At 56.8% G+C, this 19,371-nt stretch overlaps 1 protein-coding gene across 17 annotated transcripts in view; it reads left to right on the forward strand.

Moving 5' to 3' along the window:
* The window catches only part of Pcnt (pericentrin), a 96,326-nt gene that overhangs the window by 69,006 nt on the left and 7,949 nt on the right, over window positions 1-19,371 (forward strand). For 15 of the 17 annotated variants that reach the window (XM_048803830.1, XM_048803822.1, XM_048803826.1 and 12 more), the window contains 12 exons: window positions 1,526-2,341; window positions 3,125-3,304; window positions 4,739-5,446; window positions 6,463-6,565; window positions 8,762-8,916; window positions 10,804-10,968; window positions 12,538-12,711; window positions 13,132-13,327; window positions 14,146-14,347; window positions 14,547-14,697; window positions 15,439-16,104; window positions 18,803-19,044. In XM_048803830.1, coding sequence (XP_048659787.1) covers window positions 1,526-2,341; window positions 3,125-3,304; window positions 4,739-5,446; window positions 6,463-6,565; window positions 8,762-8,916; window positions 10,804-10,968; window positions 12,538-12,711; window positions 13,132-13,327; window positions 14,146-14,347; window positions 14,547-14,697; window positions 15,439-16,104; window positions 18,803-19,044 — 3,758 coding nt within the window. The remainder of the gene's footprint in view (window positions 1-1,525; window positions 2,342-3,124; window positions 3,305-4,738; window positions 5,447-6,462; window positions 6,566-8,761; window positions 8,917-10,803; window positions 10,969-12,537; window positions 12,712-13,131; window positions 13,328-14,145; window positions 14,348-14,546; window positions 14,698-15,438; window positions 16,105-18,802; window positions 19,045-19,371) is intronic. The other 2 variants (XM_048803833.1, XM_015478883.2) reach the window with 1 other exon arrangement.

A 19,371-nucleotide genomic window follows, 5' to 3' on the forward strand; every position in this document is an offset into this window, starting at 1 on the left:
CCAGTGGCCTCTGCCATCAAGCCCGCCCCCCCCGCCCCCCCCCCCCGCCCCAATCTCCTGTCAGGTCTCATGAGATGGATCTTAGCAGCACCTTTCCCCACTCCGCCCTCCCAATCCATGTTCCAGCCCTCCCTGGCCCTTGGTGACCCCTACCAGTGCCAACTCTCCCGAGGACCCCCAGGGAGTAGCCACAGCATGCACAGGGCTGTCCAACATGTGTTCTTGCAGTGGCGTCCACCTTCAGCTCAGCCTGAAGCTGTCTTTGGCTGTCTTTTGGCACCGTAGCCTTTCCCCACGTCTTGCCTTGTGTCTGGGGGACCAAGGGTAGACTTTGGTGCTTCACTTCAGAATCACCTGAGTGTGGTATCTGTGTTGGGCTTACGAGTCCCGTGTTGCACGCCACTGTACCCCAGTGTAGTTGGAGCAGTTGGTGAGTAAGCAGAGATTGCACAGTCAAAACTGTCCTCAAGACCCCCCCGTCTGTGCAACAGATGGTGAATGGTGTGCAAAGCAGCTAAGGGGCAGGAGGCGTGGCCATTATCTAAGTGTGTTTTGCTAAGCATGCAGCGTTGCTTTTGTATCTGGTGAGTGAGTGCCAGGAACAGCTAAGAGCATCCTGAATGGGACCAGAAGAGCACTGGGGTCTTATTTCTGTGTGGGGGCTGCGTTTGTGTTTTGGTTGAAGCCACTGGGAGGGAGCTCCAGTGAAGCTGAGCAATGCTGTGAGCCCTCAGCTGTTTTGGAAAGCAGTACATCAGACAGACCATGACAAATTGTTTGAAAATTGTTATAGAATACTAATTGGGTAGAAGCTTTCTGTTTCAGTCACTACCATTGATTTAAGAAAATGGAATTTGGAGCCATATTGACATAGATTTTAATCCTGATTTTCCAGTCACTGTTTTTATAAGTTTGGAGAGAAAATAAGGTCCAAGTTGCAATGTTCCCACCTTTATCGCCATATCACCTTTATCACAGTTATGATATTCTGTACCATAGAACTGTTGAGATAGGTTAGAAAGCTCTTCCAGCACTTGGTCAAGCCAGCACTGGCAGCAGCTGGAGCGTGGGCCCTTACCCTGCGCCGTGTCATGAGGACAGCAGCCCTGGACTCTTCCAGCGTGCTTACCCTCTGGGTGGCAGGGCTGTGTGGCTTCCAGCCCTTGGGTGATGGCAGACCCTCTGGCCAGTTTTCTTCACTCTTACTCTATTGCTGGGGTAACATCTAGAACCTAAAGGCCCTTTCAGGAAAATGAAACAAAGTATCTAAATGTTAGCACTTAAAGGTGGCAAAAGCGTGTTTTATAGTGTCTTGGAAAGGGGCTAGGCCAGGCAGAGCCCCGGAGTCAGAAGGTGGGGAAGCTGTACACCCTCCGCCTGTGACTTTGCTCCTGTCACTGTGCCATGCCTTGAGTTGTCTGACCTCTCTTACCTGCTGAGTGGGTTCAGGCTGATGTGTGTGTTGAAAGAGGAGGTCCAGGGCGGTTCCTTTGGTAATGGCCTCTGAAACGTGCTTTCTCTTCAGGTTGAGTACAGTAGAAGTTCTGAGGTTGAAGAGCTGAAAGCCATTATTGAAAATTTGCAAGAGAACCAGGAACGGTTACAAAAGGATAAAGCAGAAGAAATTGAACAGCTGCATGAGGTCATTGAGAAGCTGCAGAGTGAGCTGTCCCTTATGGGGCCCGTGGTCCATGAGCTCAGTGACAGTCAGGTGGGCAGCCTGCGCAATGAGCTTCTCTGTTCCCAGGCCCAAGGCCCTGGAGGGCAGGTGCTGCAGGCTGAGCTCGAGGCCGCACGTGCTGCCAAGGAGGCCCTGGGCCAGCTGTTGGCCGACCAGGCACGTGGACATAGCGAGGCCCTGGAGGCCCTACAGCAGCGCCTGCAAGCAGCAGAGGAGGCTGCTGCCCGGCAACTGGCTGAACTGGGACACAGTGTGGCCCTGAGGGAGGCTGAGGTCCAGGGCATGGCTTCCCGGATCCAGGAGCTCGAGGCCCTCCTGAAGGCAAGGGAAGCAACACTTGTGCAGAGAGATTCAGAAATCGGTGCTCTGAACAGGAGCAGAGCAGCACACTCCGCGGAGCTGGAGGCCGTCCTGCTGGCCTTGGCCCGCTTCCGCTGCGCCCTTGAACAGCAGCCTCGGGCTGCCCCGGAGGAGCCTCCTGAGCTCCAGCGGTTACGAGTGCAGTGTGTCCGCCTCAGCCGCCAGCTGCAGGCGCTGAGCCACCGGTTTCTGAGGTGCCAGGCGGAGCTGGGCCAGCAGCAGGCCTGTGTGGACGCAGAGGCCGTGTGTGATGACTGGCTGGAGCAGGGGAGCGGAGGCCCCCACGGCCAAGGCCCACAGGTAGGCCTTGATCCCTGCTGGCCACGGATGCCCAGCTTCTGCACCTGAGGAGCTGGGGTTGCATGCGGCAGGGGCAGCTGGGCTGGGCTGGAGCGTTGGATTGAGTTTGTTCTTCTACTTTTCGTCTCGCAACTTGGATGACTTCTCTTGTGCTGGACAGTGGGGCTACATTTGCCGTTGGTGGCTCCTGGCAGGGTAGAGGAGGGAGCGTGGAGCACTGGCTTGGCTGGGCCCATGTGGGACCTACACAGGAGTCAGGCTGGGCCTCACTCTTTGGTACAGTGTCAGACTTGTTATTATTGGAACCCCTCAAGTGCTCCAGGGGTCACATGTGGGGATCACTGGCATTGATTCCCTCTCATCTAATCAAATGGCTATACAAGCATTTCCTGCATACAATGTTTTAAGCTCATTTCATTTTGGAACACAAAGCCCTATGTGACTTTTTCTTCTTAAAATATTCCTGTTTGCTTTTGAGTAGAGGACATCAGGGTTTAGCTGCACACTGCCCCTCACATGCCCAGGCAGAGCAGTTTCTGATCCAGATGCCTCCAGCCACCCTGTGCTGAGAGCCGCCTTGATGGGAGGGATGCCCCCTGCCTTGGGTCCTCAACCTGGCACTCTGACCTTGTGGGCATGGAGCAGAGGCAAGGTGCATTCCTCATGAGGTCCCTTCTGCCTCACAAGGCTCCAGCCTGGGCAGTCTTCAGCACAGCTTACAGTATCCAGACTTCTGCTTCACTCAGCTCTGACTGCATGTGCCTCCTGCTATTTCCTGTCAAGGACGATCTGCAGCCTGCCAAAGTCTTGGTGACGCTGAAGGACACTGGTTTCCACAAACCGGAAAGTGCAATGTCGGTGCTCACAGTCTGCCAGAGACAGCTGGAGGCGGAGCTACTCTTGGTGACAGAGGGCCTGTGCTTGAGCCCGGAGGATGTTGGCAGGGTGCCAGCAGGGATGCAGGTGTGCAGGTGGCCGTGAGGGTGGGGCTGGGGTGCAGGTGCCTAGGCAACCTGTGTGAGATGTGAAGGTGTGTGCGTGTCACATGGTGCATGGCCTGTTTCTCCAGGGAGGGAAGGAGATGGAGAGGCTCAACCATGGTGGGGTAATAGGTATGTGGCGTGTCTGGGGTCAGGGAGGGATGCACACGGGGCACACATCCATTTCAGAAAGGACAAAGGTGTGCGAAAGCATATTATGGATTGGGACGTGGGTATGTGGGCTTGGGGACTGCAGGTGCACAGCTGTGCATCCTGGGAGGCCGGGCACAGTGTGTGGAGCTCATGGTAATGAAGGCTCGTGGCCACATACAGCAGCAGGTTCTGGATGCATCTGCCCAGCCGTGACGGTGTGCCTTGTCCATCGTGAGATCTCCGCCAGCTGCATTGAAGACCGGCTTTGGACATGTTTGCCCTGGTCTGAGCAGCTAGGGGTTTTGTGAGGACCACGTTGCCCGGGCTTCACCCTGCTCCAGACCGTTGTGCCCCAAGTGTCAGTCCGACATTGAAATGCTTTAGGGTTTAGGTCTTGACTGCTGTTTTTTTCCTTCCAGGAGAGTTGGCTTACATTTTCCCTGGGAGTTTGCTCCTCAGCAGCCTTAGGCCACGGCAGGGCCCTGACTGAGCGAGGAGGCACATAGCCATGCTCCTCAGCCACATATGCTCCACACTTTTTTCATGGTGTCTGTCAGTGCCTTCCTCCTGGGGGGATGTGCCCTGTGACCCTGCTGGGCCAGCCAGTCCCCATCTCGTCCTCACTGCCGGTCACCTGACTACTCAGCCCCACTTGCCTCAGGGGCGGTTCTGCTCGGGTCTTCCCAGATGGGCTGGTGTGCGTGGGTACCAAAGTCCCCTTGCCCTGGCTTATGTGAATGGTGGTGCAGCCGACCTGGCCCCTCCTGCCTGGGCCACATGCACCATGCTCACTGATTCCACAGTGGGCCTGGGCTGTGCCTCAGAGAGGACGAGTGAGCCTGTCACAGCCCTCAGGAGGGACACCTGCAGGTTTTCAGAGCAGTCGGCCCTGCAGCCTGTGTGTTTGCTTGTCCTTAGAAGGTGTGTGTTGACCAGGAGACCACCTGCAGACAGCTGCTGCTCGCAGGGCTGCTACCTGGGTCTCCGGCTCTTTCTGTTCACATATGCAGAGGCTGTGCCAGCCAGTGACCATGGAGATGGTTGTGGCAGTTGTTCTCCAGGCCCAAGACCTTGAAGCCTCGATTCTTTTTTTTTTTTTTTCTTTTCACTAAGTCAAGCTTGAAATCTTAAGCGACTGGCAGGCAGAGGGCTTTCTTGGGTTCTCCCTGCGCACGTGCCAGGAAGTCCCTGAGTGGGCTGCAGGCACCAGACGGTGCTGTGAGGCGCCCTGAGTTTACTGTGTGCATATTCGTCTTACCTGCAGGGTAAGAACAAGCGACTGGAAGATTGTCAGCTGCAGAAATTCGACCTCATAGCTCAGGTGAAACAACTTCAGAAAAAACTAAACCGGCTAGTACACTCCATGGCCTTCCAGGACATGGACGTGGGGGGCTCTGAGCCCCAGCAGCCCTCGGCAGCGGCCAGCCCGTCAGAAAACAGCTCCAGTGAGAGTTCCTGCGATGGAGAAGCGGCAGACGCCTCGCCTCCTGTCGCTGCATTTGCTCTCCCCACGACCCCGTGGGGTCTAATTGGCAGTACTAAAGGTCGGCATTCCTTGGTCAGGATGGAAATGCCATGTTTTCCCACTCGAGAACCATCAGAGGCACAGGACGAGCCCCTTTCCTCACAGACCAGTGATCCCAGCAAGTCCTGCCATGCCAAGGAGGCTGAGCCTGAGAAGGACCCACTCAGGGTGCTGGACCTGTCCTCCTGGAGCTCTCCTGAGGTCCTCCGGAAGGATGCGACCCTGGACCCCCAGCCCAGCTTCCCCCTGACACCCTGCTCAGGCGCTCTGAGCCTGCCCAGTGTCATGGCCTCCCCCCAGCCCGGGGCAGACTCGCTGCTGCAGGCCGACATGTCGGAGCTGCATTGTTACCCGGGCGGGTCAGCAGCAGGACCAGCCCTGCAGTGGGCAGGAGCCCTTCCAGCTGAGCACCACCACCACCACCACCACATGGAGAGCACCGCTGCGGTAGGTGCTCCCTGCTCTGCCCCACTCAGGGTTCCCATGGGGAGGTATCACAGCAGCGCCATTGTTGGCTCACCTGCCTGTGCAGGGGCCTTGCGGCTGTGGTGGCAGGACCCTAAGGTCACTCAGGCCTTTCCAACATGAGCTGCCTCAGCAACCCGCCTGGTGTGTCAGCTGATGCCAGCGCCCTGCACCAGAGTCACAAACCCATCTGCTGGCCTGATTGACATGAGGATTCTTGTCCAGAAGGGTTTTAGATTTATTTTCAGTAGCATTTCACATCTCACAGGTTGTACATGTGCTAGTTCATTTTTTTAAACATTTTTTTCTAGTGGTAGATAGACACAGTACCTTTATTTAATACTTTCTATGTGGTGCTGGGGATTGAACCCAGGGCCTCACACATGCTAAGCAAGCGCTCTATCACTGAACCACAACCGCAGCCCTGTGCAAGTTAATTTTAAGAACAATGTATCATTTTTTAATCAGATGATGTTTTTCCTGACAGCGACTTTGGGATTTTGTATCTTAAGTTAAAATAAAAATAATTTGGGGGATATGTGTTCCATATACTATCATTTCACACAAAAAATTAAAAATCTGAAGTATTTGCTAGTGACTACTTGACATATTTGTAGAGACCACTGAAGTGCCGTAGGCACATTTGAGTCAATAGTGGAGCCTGGGGCCCAGAGGGCTCAGATTCTGAATGCTGGCACGTGCTGTTCGAGTGGGAACATGGCAGTTCTGGCCCTAGAAGCTTCCATCCAAGCCAGGCGTGGGGCCCACACCTGTGATTCCTGCTGCTTGGGAGGCTGACAGAAGGATGGTGCCAGCCTGGGCGACTTAGCGAGACCCTGCCTCTCAACAGAACTTCACCAGGGCTGGGGATGCAGCTCAGAGGAGGCACTGGCCTCGGTGGGTGCAAGGGGATTAGAGGCCCAGAGGAGGTCGGCTGGTGAGTGGAGCCGTGCAGCTGCTGCTCTGTAGCTTCTCAGAGTCTGTCTGTGTGTCTGCAGGAGAAGGACGTCGAGGACTTTATCGCAACTGCTTCTAATTCTCAAGACACACGAAGATCGTCTCCTCTGGGGTTGGCAGGGGACTGTGATGGAAGTGAACACAGTGAGTCTTGGCTTGCTTTGCTCTCCCTCTTAGAGGGAGTAGGGCTCAGGCATACCCCAGGATGCCCATCCTCACACCCCTGGCCACTGGCGAGCTGCAGACCTGCTGCTGGCTGCACTGCACTCCGCACCGGCCGTGCGTTTCCTCGACAGCCCCACGCCTCACTCAGCATTAGAGCTGGCCCCTGGGCCTTGCTGATGTCCTCGTGGCAGCCCCCGCAGGTGGGCAGACATGGGGAGGTCAGCTAGGGCAGAGCAGCCAGCACCACTGGCTCTGCCTCCTGAAGTTGGGGAAGGGCAGTGGTGCTGCTCTGAGCTGCTCCTTGGCACACCTGTGTCTGGGTGTTCCCAGGGTGTCTGGGCTGCTGTGTCCTCCTGGGTCTTCACCGCAGGAACCTTGGCTGTGGGGCAGTCGCCAGGTTTTCCTTGTGCTTCCCAGGGCGGGGTCCTGAGGGAGGGCTGCAGACTTCAATCCCCAGCTTGGGCCCTCGCACACTGGCCTCACCACTGTGGCTGCCAAACGTCTTCATCTGACTTGACGGTGTCTCCTGTAAGGGTGTCTCTCTTCGAGTTAGCAATCCATTATTGCCTCTTCCATTGGTTTTTGAGGATGAGATCATGGTGGAATACAGTTCATTGGGGATTTAGCACTTGCTGAATGCTAATGAAGTAGCTTTCTGCTGTTGCTGTCCTGTCTGCCCTGACTTTGGGTCCCTGTTCTCTGGGGACGCTCGACATTCTACTCTGGGAACAAACGTTTGCTTGTTTCTAGTCACCTTTGCCGCTTCACATGACATTCATAGCAGTGGTGCTGTCTTGCCCAGCTCTGTGAGTGCCTGTGCCTGTGTCCGTGCAGAGTGTCCCTAGCATACATTTCCTCTATTCCTGTTCTGCTGCACACCCGCTGCTGGGCCACCCACGTGCCTGAGCCGTGTGTCCCCTGAGCCCCCCAGCACCTCTAATGCCTGGGCAGCCCCTTCCTTCCTTAATGGTGTTGTGCTGGAATGAAGCGGCTTCCCAGAGCTCTGGAGCGTGTGCTGGGAGGCTTCCGGAGACTCCCTGTCCCTGTCTCTGTCTCATTGGAGTTTGCCTTGGTACAGACTCCTGGGTTGGGAGTCATGTGTGCTTGGACTTGGAATGCTACCCACCCTGTCCTGCAGCTCCACACACCCTCAGTGACACCAGGGACCTACAGGGCTGCCTAGTTGGGGCGGCATGCAGCTGCTAGCCTCAAGAGCTCCCTCTTATTCCTTCTAATCATTTATCCTGTGGCCTTCTCTCTTCTTTCTGTAGTTTTTGCTAATGAAGCATTAGACCCCCTGCTCTGATTTTCTGATCTCTTTAATTTAGTTTTTCTCCTTGTCCTCGTCTCCACATTTTTGTGGAGCTTCTTAACCTTGGTGCTAGCGTGTCTCTGTTCTCCCACTTTGGATTCCTGAGAGGCTGGTCTGGGTGCTCCGTCCTGTACCTTGTGTCTTGGCCTTGTAGCAGCAGGCCTCGTCTTGCTTCCCTGGAGATGGTAGCTGCTTTTCCTGCGTTGCCTTCTGTTGGCTGCACATCCAGTTTCTTCCCAGCATGCTCTCTTCTGGGTCTGAGGACCTGGACTGGCCCATCCTCCAGTGAGGCCTTGTCTCTGGACGTCTCACTTTCTGCTGGGGTCTGGAACTGGGTGCTCTGAAGGTGCCACCCCCTCACTGCCCTGCCTGCCGGGGGCCTGAGGATCAGATGGGGCTGCACACCTGGGAAGGTTCCAAGCCCCCTCCTGTCAGAGGACCGGTGCCCTGTCTCAGCTATGTTTGGGCACTCTCATCAGGCATGCGTGCCTTTTCTGGACCACATGGCTGCTGCCTGCCCAGCTGCTACCCGCTCGCCTCAGGGCCCACACCGTCTGTTCCCTGCCACTCTGGCCCCCTTCCTTGAGCCCGTAGAGCACAGGCTCATGTGTGCAGCTGCTAGCGTGCTGGCTTGGGGAGGTTGTCAGCTAAGTGAGGGCTGCATGCCCTATGTGCTTAGGAGCGCGGTGTCCCCAAGCTCTCCTCCAGGCGTGGACGTTGGCATGGGCATGCAGGGTGGCCTTCCCTGACCTGATGAGGTTTCTACTGCCTTGCCTGGTGCTCCTCAGCTCTCCTCCACTCATGGAGCTGTGGTGCAGCTGGAGGTGGGCTCTGTGGCCTGGTCTCACCATGTGGTGCTGTAGGTGGCAGCCTGGACTTTGGAATGATGCTGAGCCCAGAATTGGGAAGACCCGAGGTCCCCACTGCTGGTTCTGCGACTCCTGCTCTCGTCTCCAGAGGGTCACAACAACCACCCGGAGTGATGCAGGAGAAGGAGGTCCACCCCCTGCACATGAAGGTAGGGACCAGCACTTCGTGGGGGTCAAGTGCATGTGTGTGAGTCCTAAGAGACAGGGAGAGTCCTCTTCCTGCATTTATTTATCATCATTTGTGGCTGATTGGGTGGAAATGATAGTGTGTGTTTGGTTTGGTTTTGGAGGCGGATCTCTGGTGGAATTCAGGTATAATTCCCAAATTTTAAGGAGTAAATTAGGTTGTTAATGAAAATTCTTCATACTTAAGTTTAGTAATTAACAAAAAAAAAAGCAAGAACTTCAGGGAAGTCTTGAGGGAGCCATCAAGAGGCTGCAGTGAGGCCAAGAGCTGTGGTTATTTGAGTCAGAACTTAAAGTCCCAAATGTGATTTTTGTAGATTTCTTAAATTGCTCCAAGTGCACTGTCTCCCTGTGTTGTTTTAGATGTCTTCTGGAGTGTAGAGTACCAGGGCCATGCTATGTGTAGGTGAGGGCCACGGGGCAGCCCCAGGGGCGACGCTCCTGCCTTGGTGCCACAGTGCATCGTGGGAGCATGCCTGCCACCTTGTGTGGTCTCCGTGTGTGGTTCCTGTGTCCGTTGTGTGTCCCCCGTAGTCCCTGTGCTCCCTGGGGGGTAGCCCCTTTGGGTGGTCACTTGTGGTTGCTATTAGAGTAGCTCTACCCCGAGAGGCTGTGGAAGGCTGGGCTTGCAATGGTAGATCCGCAGAGAGCCCTTGAGTACAGCCCTTGAATACAGCGGATAAGCAGCCTGAGGTGAGGTGACACCAGGAAGAGCTGTGGCTTAGGGAAGCCAGTGAGGACCTCTGGACAGGGTGGCAGGCCACATGCAGGTGGGACACACTTGGAGATTGCTCCTTGACAGAACCCCAGGGCCTGAGAGCAGAGGCTTGGCTCCCGGAAGCCGTGGTGATAGAGCCCTGGGCTGAGCCACCAGCGTCCAGGTGCTGTTGGTGCGCCACTACCTGGGTCTGGGCCTTGTCCATGTGGAGAAGGTTTTCTCACAGAAAACCCAGGGCTGCAGAGACACAGCACTCCCTGGCTGGGAAGCTGTACATAGAGGGCCGTGGGTTGTGAGTTTTCTGTCCAAGGGGTGCTTTTAAAACATGTTTCTCTTTGTTACAAAATCCAGAAATGGCGTACTTACAAAGTAGAAAGGGGCCCGCTGTCTGTAGCCAGGGAAACTGTCACTGGGCCCTGTGTGGATGGAGGTGGTGGGTGGGCTCTGCCTCCCAGTGGCACCCACCTGGCCCACCCTTCCTCCGGGCAGGGCTCAGTGTGCACCTACTTAGCATCGGAGACAGTGTGTTTCTTCTCCCTGCTAGGGACCAAACCCAGGCCTCATGTGTCCAGAAACGTTGTTTTAAAGTTGTCTTTCACGTAAGCACGGTGGGTTTCCAGCACATGTCAGTCATCCTGTCTTGGTCGTGTCCTTAGCATCGCAGCCGGCTCTACTGTGGGTGGCCAGGTCGCACTCACCGCTCAGCGTCTTAGTGTTGCGTTTCCCCACTTGGCACTCCTGTAGTTTGCCCAGACGCAGTGGTGTGGGGAAGCCATGGATGCTCCACTGAGCCCTGTGCCGGCTGAGGGTCCTGGTGGCAGCCTGGCTACGCACACGGGCCCTGGAGCAGCTTCCTCAAAGTGTCTCAGAGCTGGGGAGGTGCTGGGCCCCAGCTTGGAGGAAAGATGGTGTTCCTGGGAGGAAGGAGAGAGGGAGCAGATGTCCTCCAGTAGCTGGGAAGGGAAGTCTGAAGCCCGTGGTGGGGACAGCTGGTGGCTATCTGTGTGCTCCCTTAGCGGGCACCACCACTGTGCAGGCAGCATCCTCCTGCCCTGCAGTGCACTCCTGGATGGTGGCTGCATGTGGCAGTGGCTGCGAGCCGTTTCCCCTTCCTCATGTGTTTCCCCTGCAGGCTTTGCTGCAGATGGTGTGTGACGAGAGCCACCAGATACTGGCATTATCGCAGAGCCGAGGCCTCCCCAGCACTCTGAGCAAGGGTGAGCCCTGGGCCTCCCTGGATTACTTCTCGAGTGAGGGGCAGGGCCTGCTGGAGGGGGCCCCAGAGAAAAGAGAGAAGGTATGGAATCACTGGCTCAGTGAGTGAGAAATACAGGGGTCTGTTTTTTCTTTTCTTTTTTTGGGGGTGCGGGGGGGGGGTGCTGGGGATAGAACCCAGGGCCTTGGGCATGCTGGGCAAGTGCTCTGCCACTAGCCTCACTCTATCCCGAGAAAGATCCGATTTTACTTGCATCTCACATCTGTTTTTCAAAGGACCTTGAGGACTTAGAGTGACAGCCAGGTCTGAGGGGAGCTGTGCACAGACACGGGGGTTTTGTCGCACGGCTAGGACAGATGAAGGCCCCCATACGGCACCCCTGCACCGCTGTGCACGCCCCTAGCTGATGAGTTCTGGAAGTGAGAGGATCAGTGGAAGGCAGGCAGGGCTCTGGGGAGGCAGGACCAAGGAAGCCCAGCGGGTCACATGGCTCTGAGATCTCTAGGCATATCTGGGCCTGCCCATGGGACAGGCAGACTGACCCATTGGTCCTTACCACCCTCACCCTGCACGGCTATACTTCAGGCTGTCGCCTGGACCTGGCCCCTCCCAGTGCCCAGGGACTGCCTCAGCACACAGAATGGATGCCAAGACCCTTCTGAGTTTCATACCAGGCCCCACACTTCCCTCCCCATGCTCCATCCTCATCGTGATGTCTCTTGCTCTCAGTCCCCGACACCTGCTTTTCCCACTGGATGAAAGGGCCACAAGGGAGGGAAGAGCCACGTCCTGGTGCTGGGAGCTGCTGGTGCCCATGGATGTGCCGCCTGCCCGGCCCCACTAACGGCCCTTGGGTAGGCCTGGATAGCATGTGCAGACTCAACCCTCCCACAGGTGCCTGGGCCTGCTTGTACTTGGCTCATGCTACCCTGTCCTTGAGCAGCAGTGTGCCCACTCCTGGCCATGGCCCCTGGAGGCTGCCAGGTGCCAGCAGGGTAGCCATAACAATCTTGGCTTTCTCTAGACCAGGCCCTGAGGGTGCAGCAGCCCAAGAGAAGAGAAATGTGTGAGCATTTCGTGTGGTCTTACTTCACTGTTTCTGCTTATGACAGTAATTCGCATCTGGCACTGAGTGACCCTGGGCCCTCTGGTCTCCTTTCCTTGTCAGAGTGGTTTTTCTTGCTCTCCTCCTGCCCAGCTGCCATAATAGAATCACAGGCTGGGGCTTAAACAACAGACGTTCATTTCTGACGCTCTGGAGACTGGAGGCTGGGATCAGGGAGCCAGCACAGCTGGGCTCTGGTGAGGTCTGACTCCTGGTTTGCAGATGGCTCCTCTTTGCTGGGTCCTCAATGGTAGAGAGAGAGAGCACTTGTTATCTCATCCTCTTCTTAGAAACAAAGCCACAGTCCTGTTGGAGCAGGGCCCCACCCCTGGCCCCATTCAACTTTAATGAGGCCATGCCTCCAAGTGCGGTCACAGCGGGGCTGGGGGTCCAGCATATGTGTGGGAGAGCACTTGTAGCACCCACTGGTGAGAGCATGGAGGCTTTTTCTGCTGGGCTGAGGACAGAAGCTGGGGTCTCAGGCAGTGATTGGCCATCACTCTGCCACTCCCAGCCCAGCATGGGACTTTGCTTCGCCTTGACAGGAGTCTTCTGATACGCATCTCGACTGGAGGGGCCGGTTTCTGCAGGCCGTTCAAGAGGCATTGGAGAGGGAGCAGGAGAAACTGAAGGCGGAACTGCAGTCAAGGCCCAGCGGCCCAGACCCAGTGGACTACAGCTTCCTGTTTGAGCGGCTGGAGAAGGTTGTGCAAGAGCAGGTGAGCAGCAGCCCTGCACCTGCACCCTTTCAGTCCAGGACCCTGGCTCTGTTAGAGGCCAGCACCCCTGCTTCTTCCTGAACCTCACTCTCCTGGCACACCAGCCTCCGGGCTGCCCAGCACTCTGCACGTGGGGCCAGAGGATGAGGATACTGCAGGGCACCAGAGCCTGCTGCACCGCTGTGCCTGACAGGCAAGGGGTGCTGAGGGTCAGGGGCCAATGCTCTACCTGGGCCTAGAGCCGTGGGGGTGCTGGGGCCCATGCACCCACCACACTCCTGGGGTCCGTAGCCTGTCCCAACAGTGCTGGAAGCTCAGGCTTGCAAGGGTGGGCTGCAGAGGGACAAGTATGCACAAATTCTGCCTCCTTCCCCAGCGCCTGCCAGTCCTGTGCCTCACACCATGTCTCTTCTCTCACAGGGAGACCTGCAGGAGAAGGCTCAGAAGCACCAGCGCCTGCAGGACAGGAGTAGCCTGCTGTCTGAGGTCCAGGCCTTGCGTGCCCAGCTGCGTCTGACGCACCTGCAGAACCAGGAGAAGCTGCAGCAGCTGTGTGCAGCGCTGACCAGTGCAGAGGCCCGCGGAAGCCAGCGGGAGCACCAGCTGCGCAGGCAGGGTGGGTGTCACTGCTCTTGCTGCCTTGTGCCTCCAACCTCACGGCCCCCACTGGGTGTGCTCCTGTGGGGTATGGGACAGTGGCAGCTAGGCCCTCAGCCAGAGTGCTGGGGTCTCATGGGGCACCCAGGCTGCAGAACCCTGCTTCTGTGAGCGTGTGGGAGGCCTTGGGAGTGTTATGTGTTTCCACTTTCAGTTTTAGTTCTTTGGCCGTGTTTTGTAGTTGCTTACATCAGCTGTGAGTAAGTGATGCTTTTGGTTCTTTCCCCACTGGCTTTCTGGCCTTTGTGCAAGTCAGACCTGGGTGAATGCCCGTTCTTGTACTGGTCACTCCTTAGTGTGAGGAGCATTCTGCAGATGGCCTTGTGCTGGGTTCTGCCCAGTTGTGCATTCTAGGCTGTACTTGCTCTCGTCCTGTGTCTGCAAGGGCCCTGGTCTGTGGTCTTTCTCTCTCATGTACCCTTTTCTGGCTTTGTTGCATACAAAGCACTGACCTCGTGGATGGGTGGGGCATGTCTCCTCCTCCTCTTATCCAGAGGAGTCTGTGCAGAGCTGGGTGATCTCTTCCATTGGTTCCAGGAGATTCTCCTGCAGAGCCACGCAGGTTTGTCCCTGCGGGAGTATGTGGCAGGACTGGCTGGCCCTGGGGATGGCCTTGAGGGCACGTCATTACTTCTGGAGAGCCGGCCTAGGAGGGATGGACTCAGGACGAAGGAGTGCGTCCCCGCCACCTATTCAGCAGTTCTCTGACTCAGCCCTGCTCGCACACGCTTGGAACTCTTTTTGAGTAACGCTGTCTTGTGTTTTGATCTCTCTCAGTTGAGCTGTTGGCCTACAAGGTTGAGCAGGAAAAGTGCATAGCAAGTGACTTGCAGAGAACCCTGAGCAAAGAGCAGGAGACGGCAAGTGATGTCCGCAGACTCCTAGCACTGGAGCAGAGCGCAGCGCAGGACTTGAAGTCGGAGAACGCAAGGCTGCTGGAGTCCCTTGATGAGGTGCAGCGGGAGTCCCTCCAGCTGAGGTATGCCCCAGCAGCCCCCTGTTGACTGTCAGCTGGGTCACAGGTCACCTCAGCCCCATCTGCTGCGGGGCTTGCAGAGAACCCTTGGGCTTGGGTCTGGGAATGAGGGATGGAGTCACACAGATGAGCGGGAGTGGCAGGCTGCCTTCCTGTCAGCATTCCTGATGTGCACACAGTGCCCCCGGCTGTCGCCTCACAGGTCTCTGCTGGACGGGAAGGAGAGTGACCTGAAGGCTGCACTGGAGGAACTGGAGTGTGAGCGTGGGAAGGAGCGTGTCCTCCAGGCCCAGCAGGAGGAGCAGCAGCTGCAGCACCTGCAGAGGGAGGGTCAGAGTGCCAAGGCCCTGGAGGTAACTGGGCACCAGGGGCGCCCAGGCCTCCAGCCAGTGAGGTCAGGAGCAGGATGCAGAAACGGCCCCCACCGTCACGCCTGCCGCCCGCCTGCCGCCCGCCTGGCTCTCCTTCCCAGCAGTGTGCCCAGTTGGTGGGAGCTTGAGGCAGTGGGAGAGGGCTGCGTCTTTAGGCAAAGTTCTACTCTGCGCTGACAGAACCACTGCACTGGGGAGGGGCAGCCCAGGTGGCCTATGAAGGCACATGGCTCTGCTCAGTGGTCCCTGCTGTCCCTGAGTGTTCATCTCTGGAAGGTGGGCCAGTCTTCTCCCTGACTGTCGGCGCAGCCTGCCTGGTCTCTGCATGGCCCAGATCATTGGTGGGAATGCAGCGTCTTTGTCCTGTGTAGGCCTAACCAGTGACCTCTTGCTCAGAGCCGTCAGCTCTGTGGGTCAGGGCGCCTGCCTTTCAGAATCCTGGTTCACAGTATGCAGCACATGTGTGTCTTTGGGCCCTGGGTTTTGTGGTTTTCTGAGGACAGAAGGAGGGGTCTCCTGAGTGTGGGCGGGTGTGTCTGTTGACGTGAGGCCACTTCCACGCCTGTCGTAGACGACAGAAGCAAGACTTCCTGTGTGTGCAAACTTGGGAAGGCCCAACCCCTGGGTCACAACTCATGAACAGATGCTAGGCAGGAAAAATTACTTAGATGCTTTTCCTCACAATTATTTACTTTTCCCCATCTTGTTTTTTCACCAATGCAGGAGTTAAAAATATCTTTGGAGAAGCAACATGCTCAAAATAATCAGCTGTGTATTGCATTGAAACATGAGCGGATGGCCAAGGACAACCTGCAGCAGGAGCTGCAGATTGAGCACTCGCGCTGTGAAGCCTTACTGGCCCAGGAGCGCAGCCAGCTATCCCAGCTCCAGGAGAGCCTAGAGGCAGAGAGGAGCCGCTCCCGGGAGCTGTCGGAGGCCCTGCAGCATGAGCGGGTCCTGACGGAGCAGCTGAGCCGCAGCACGCAGGAGAAACCTATGCAGCACACCCTGCTGCGGAAGCTGAAGGAGGAGAAGGCCCGCGTGCAGGAGCTCCAGGCCGTGCTTGCCAGGGTGCAGCAGCAGGCCCTGCACACCCAGCAGCAGCTGGAGGCCCAGGCCCAGGAGCACCGTGTGCAGCTCCAGAAGCAGCAGGAGGTAAGTGCCACCTTGAGGTTGGCGGTGGACACGCTGCAGACCCAGAGCCAGGATCTGAGATGCTGCCTGGAGAGCAGCAGGGAGAAGGCAGCTTGGCCACAGGCAGAATTAGAGCAGTCACACACACGAGGGAGTGCGCACCAAGCCCGCAAGGAAGCCAGGAGGAGGATGCCGAGGCCCAGCCAGGCAGACGCCGAGGAGTGGAAGAAGTGGCAGAGAGACAAGGAGAAGCTGGTGAGAGCCGTCTGCGGCCGTTCGGGAGTTCTTAGAAAACCTGAGCAGTGAAGGGTAGGACAGTCCTCAAGGGGCTCCTCCTGGGCCTTTGTCCTCTGTCCTCGGGTTCGAGTGTCCTCTTGCCAGCACCTCATCCTGCAACTTCCTCCAGCCTGGCAGAGAACTTTGAAATTGGGAAGCGCGATTCCTTCAGCGTATCTCCTTTTCAAGATGGTTTTGGCCATTTGGGCTCCTTGCAATTCCATGTGACTGAAGTTTGAGTTTCATTTCTGCACAAAGGCCATTGGGTTACAATAGGGATTGCATTCAGTCTGTGGATCGCTTGTGTAGTGCTGACATTTTAACAGGAAACGGCCTTCTGGCTGGGTATGGTTGGGCCACACCTGTGATTCCAGAGGCTTGGGAGGCTGAGACGGGAGGATCCAAAGTTCAGGGCGAGCCTTGGCAACTTAGGCAGACCCTGTCTCGAGGTAAAATAAGGGCTGAGGATATGTCCTGGAGGTAGAACCATTTCCTTGTTTGTGGTAAGCCCTAGGTTCAATCTGCAGGGCTGCAAAAAAAGGGGAGAAAAAGCCAAGCCTTCTGAAGCTCCAGTGTGGACCGTCCTCTGGTCAGGCAGCCTGGCAGCAGTCTTTGGTAGCTCTCCCCAGTGTTTGGAAGCTCTTGTCTGTGTTTTTTCAGGGTCAGTTGAGATCTGTGGCTCTGGTCCTTTTCCCTGATGGTGTGTACGTGCCAAGTGGTTGGTCTCCGTCTGAGATGCCCTCTCGTCCCTGGCAGGAGCCCCGTGTGGTCATGGCAGACCCTTCTTGCTGCAGGCTTCTGAGTTTGTTTTGCGGGTGTTCTGATGGGAATTTCTGAGCTGTGTTATAAGGGTCACTGGATGTAGTTTCCTTGTGATGTCTTTGATTTTAGAGTTGAAATCCCAGTGTCCTCAGGGGACGGTTCAGAAGTGTTCTCTTGTGGGTCTTGAAGGCTTTTAATATTTAGATATGTTTTATGTCGACTCAGGGCTTTTTAAACAGTATCTTCACTGCTTGCTTTTGTATTTTATGAAATCATGAAAGAGTGTGTGTGTGCTTAACACACAGGCAAAACCAATGGCCTGGACCTTCCAAGGGTTTGCCAGCCGTGAAGTAGGAAAGGGACATCTGCTTCCTAAAGTAAAACTCTGGGTTTCTAGACATTTCAAGGATAAACCAGATCCTAAAGTGATATGAGAGCTGTAGGAGTTCCTATCAGAAGTGTGCTTGGTGTGCCCAGCAGCTTCATGAGATAGAATTCGGGTACCAGTGGGTTCTTCCACTTCAGTCGCACGGTTTGGGAGTTGAGGGTTGATCCCGGCAGTGTTTGGGAGCTTCTCTCCACCCGGGCCAAGGCTGTGTTGGCTCAGCTCCCTCACACACAGCCCCGGGACGCCTGGCCTGCCGGTTGCTGTGGCCCTGCCTCTGCAGGGTGCTCCTGTGCATGGAGTCCCACGAGATGTGATCTACTGCCATCAAGGCTCCTGTGGACGCATTTCCCACATGTCAGGGGCACTTAATATTTTTTTTTCCTGTTTAAAAAATTTCCTAAATGATTGTGTTTTATCACCAAACACATGGAAAGAATCAAGAATGTTGTGGAGGTGTAGACATCGGGTAGTGCCGCCAGCAGGGTCCTGGGCCACTATGTGTGCACTGATGTCCCTAGCGTGCCGGCTGGCACCTGGGAAGTGACTGTCTGACCATTGTGGTGCTGCAGGGTCTCTGCCCCTCTCTGCCAGAGGTCCCAAGCCACACCCATTCCATTTGGATGTTTCATGAAGTGAGCAGCGCCACGATTCTGCATAAAAGCCAAGGAGGCCTCTCCTTGGGCTCCGACTGCCCAGACGTGTGTGCAGTGGGGACAGGCCCTTGGAGTTTTCTGGCAGCTTCAGTGAACCTGAAGTTCAGAGCCTTGTTCTGGGTGTACTAAACTGAGTCTCCTGTGTGGTCATAAATCTTACTTTCCTCACATGGAAAATGGGTAAAATCACCTCTTGTATCACCCCTGTGGCTGGAGCACTGAGTGGACATCAGAAGGGGAGCCCCTGCACCAGCCCAACCCTGCAAGCTGTGTGGCTCAGGCCTGGGCTGGGCTCTTCTCCAGCAGTCTCAGTCTCGGCTCTTCCTGTCCATGTTTTTGATTCTTGTGAGGAGACCTGTCTGTGTCATGAGTGTCCCTCTGCCCTTTCTGAGGCGCCTGGTCCTGCCCTGTGGGGTCAGGGTACCCCGCAAGGTGCTCCAGTGTGTGTGGAGGTGTTCCTCCTGCACCTCTGGGACCTGGGGGTGCTGGGCAGATTAACTCACCAAGAGGGCAGGTGGTTGCTCGGTGAGGTGAGGCTTTGGGACAGAGGACCACCATGGACCTGGCCCAGGGCTGCGGTGTGTGCAGGCGCAGGCCTGTCCACGTCTGTGTGAGGGTGTGTTGTGCGTGAAGCTCGTCCTGCCTGAGTCTGCGTCACAGGCTCCTTTCCAGCAGGCCTCGAGGGCTCGCCTGGCTCTGGTGTCAGCCCTGTGGCCTTCAGGAGTGAAGATGGGCTCCAGGGCGTGGCTGGGCCTGTGCAGGTGGAGGGCGCTCAGGGCGGGTGGGCCAGACCCCAGTGAGGTCCGCCACAGGCCCAGCCCCTCGTCTTGGAGACTCACCTCAGGCCTTCTCTGTTTCTGGCCCTGGCCGGCAGCGGGAGCTGCAACTGCAGCGCCAGAGGGACGCACACAAGATGGAGCAGCTGCAGCAGGTGGTGCGAGGGCTGCGCATGGAGGAGGAGGAGGAGGAGGAGGCGCCCCGGGGTGATGGCCCCCGCCCAGGCTCCCTGGAGTCGGACCTCCTGCAGGGGCAGCGGCAGGAGCTGGAGAGGATTTGCCAGCAGCTGCTCTGTGCTGCTGGACTCTTGGCCAGCTTCGTCAGCCGCACGGTGGACAGGTGACTCCCTGCACAGCGCCCGCACCTGCCACTCGCCCTAGGTGCTGGGAGCAATCAGGCTCTGAGCTCGTGGTGGTGGTGGGCTCACCCTTGTTCCCTTCCCAAGTCAGTGGGCAGGGCTTCCCCGAAAAGACCCGATGAAACCCTGTCTTCTGCCTTCTCACGTCAGAGGAAAACCCTGTGACGCGCCGGGCATCTGACCAGGCTTCCGAGTTCCACACAGATGTGTTTTCTCCACGCTACCTGGAGAGCCCTGGGCACCCCTGCCCTGCTCGTGCAGGGTGGTGGTGCTGTGCTGCATCGCCCCAGGCCTCCAGGGCCACCACT

Source organism: Marmota marmota, unplaced genomic scaffold (genome assembly GCF_001458135.2).
Source record: "Marmota marmota marmota unplaced genomic scaffold, marMar, whole genome shotgun sequence".
NCBI lineage: Eukaryota > Metazoa > Chordata > Mammalia > Rodentia > Sciuridae > Marmota > Marmota marmota.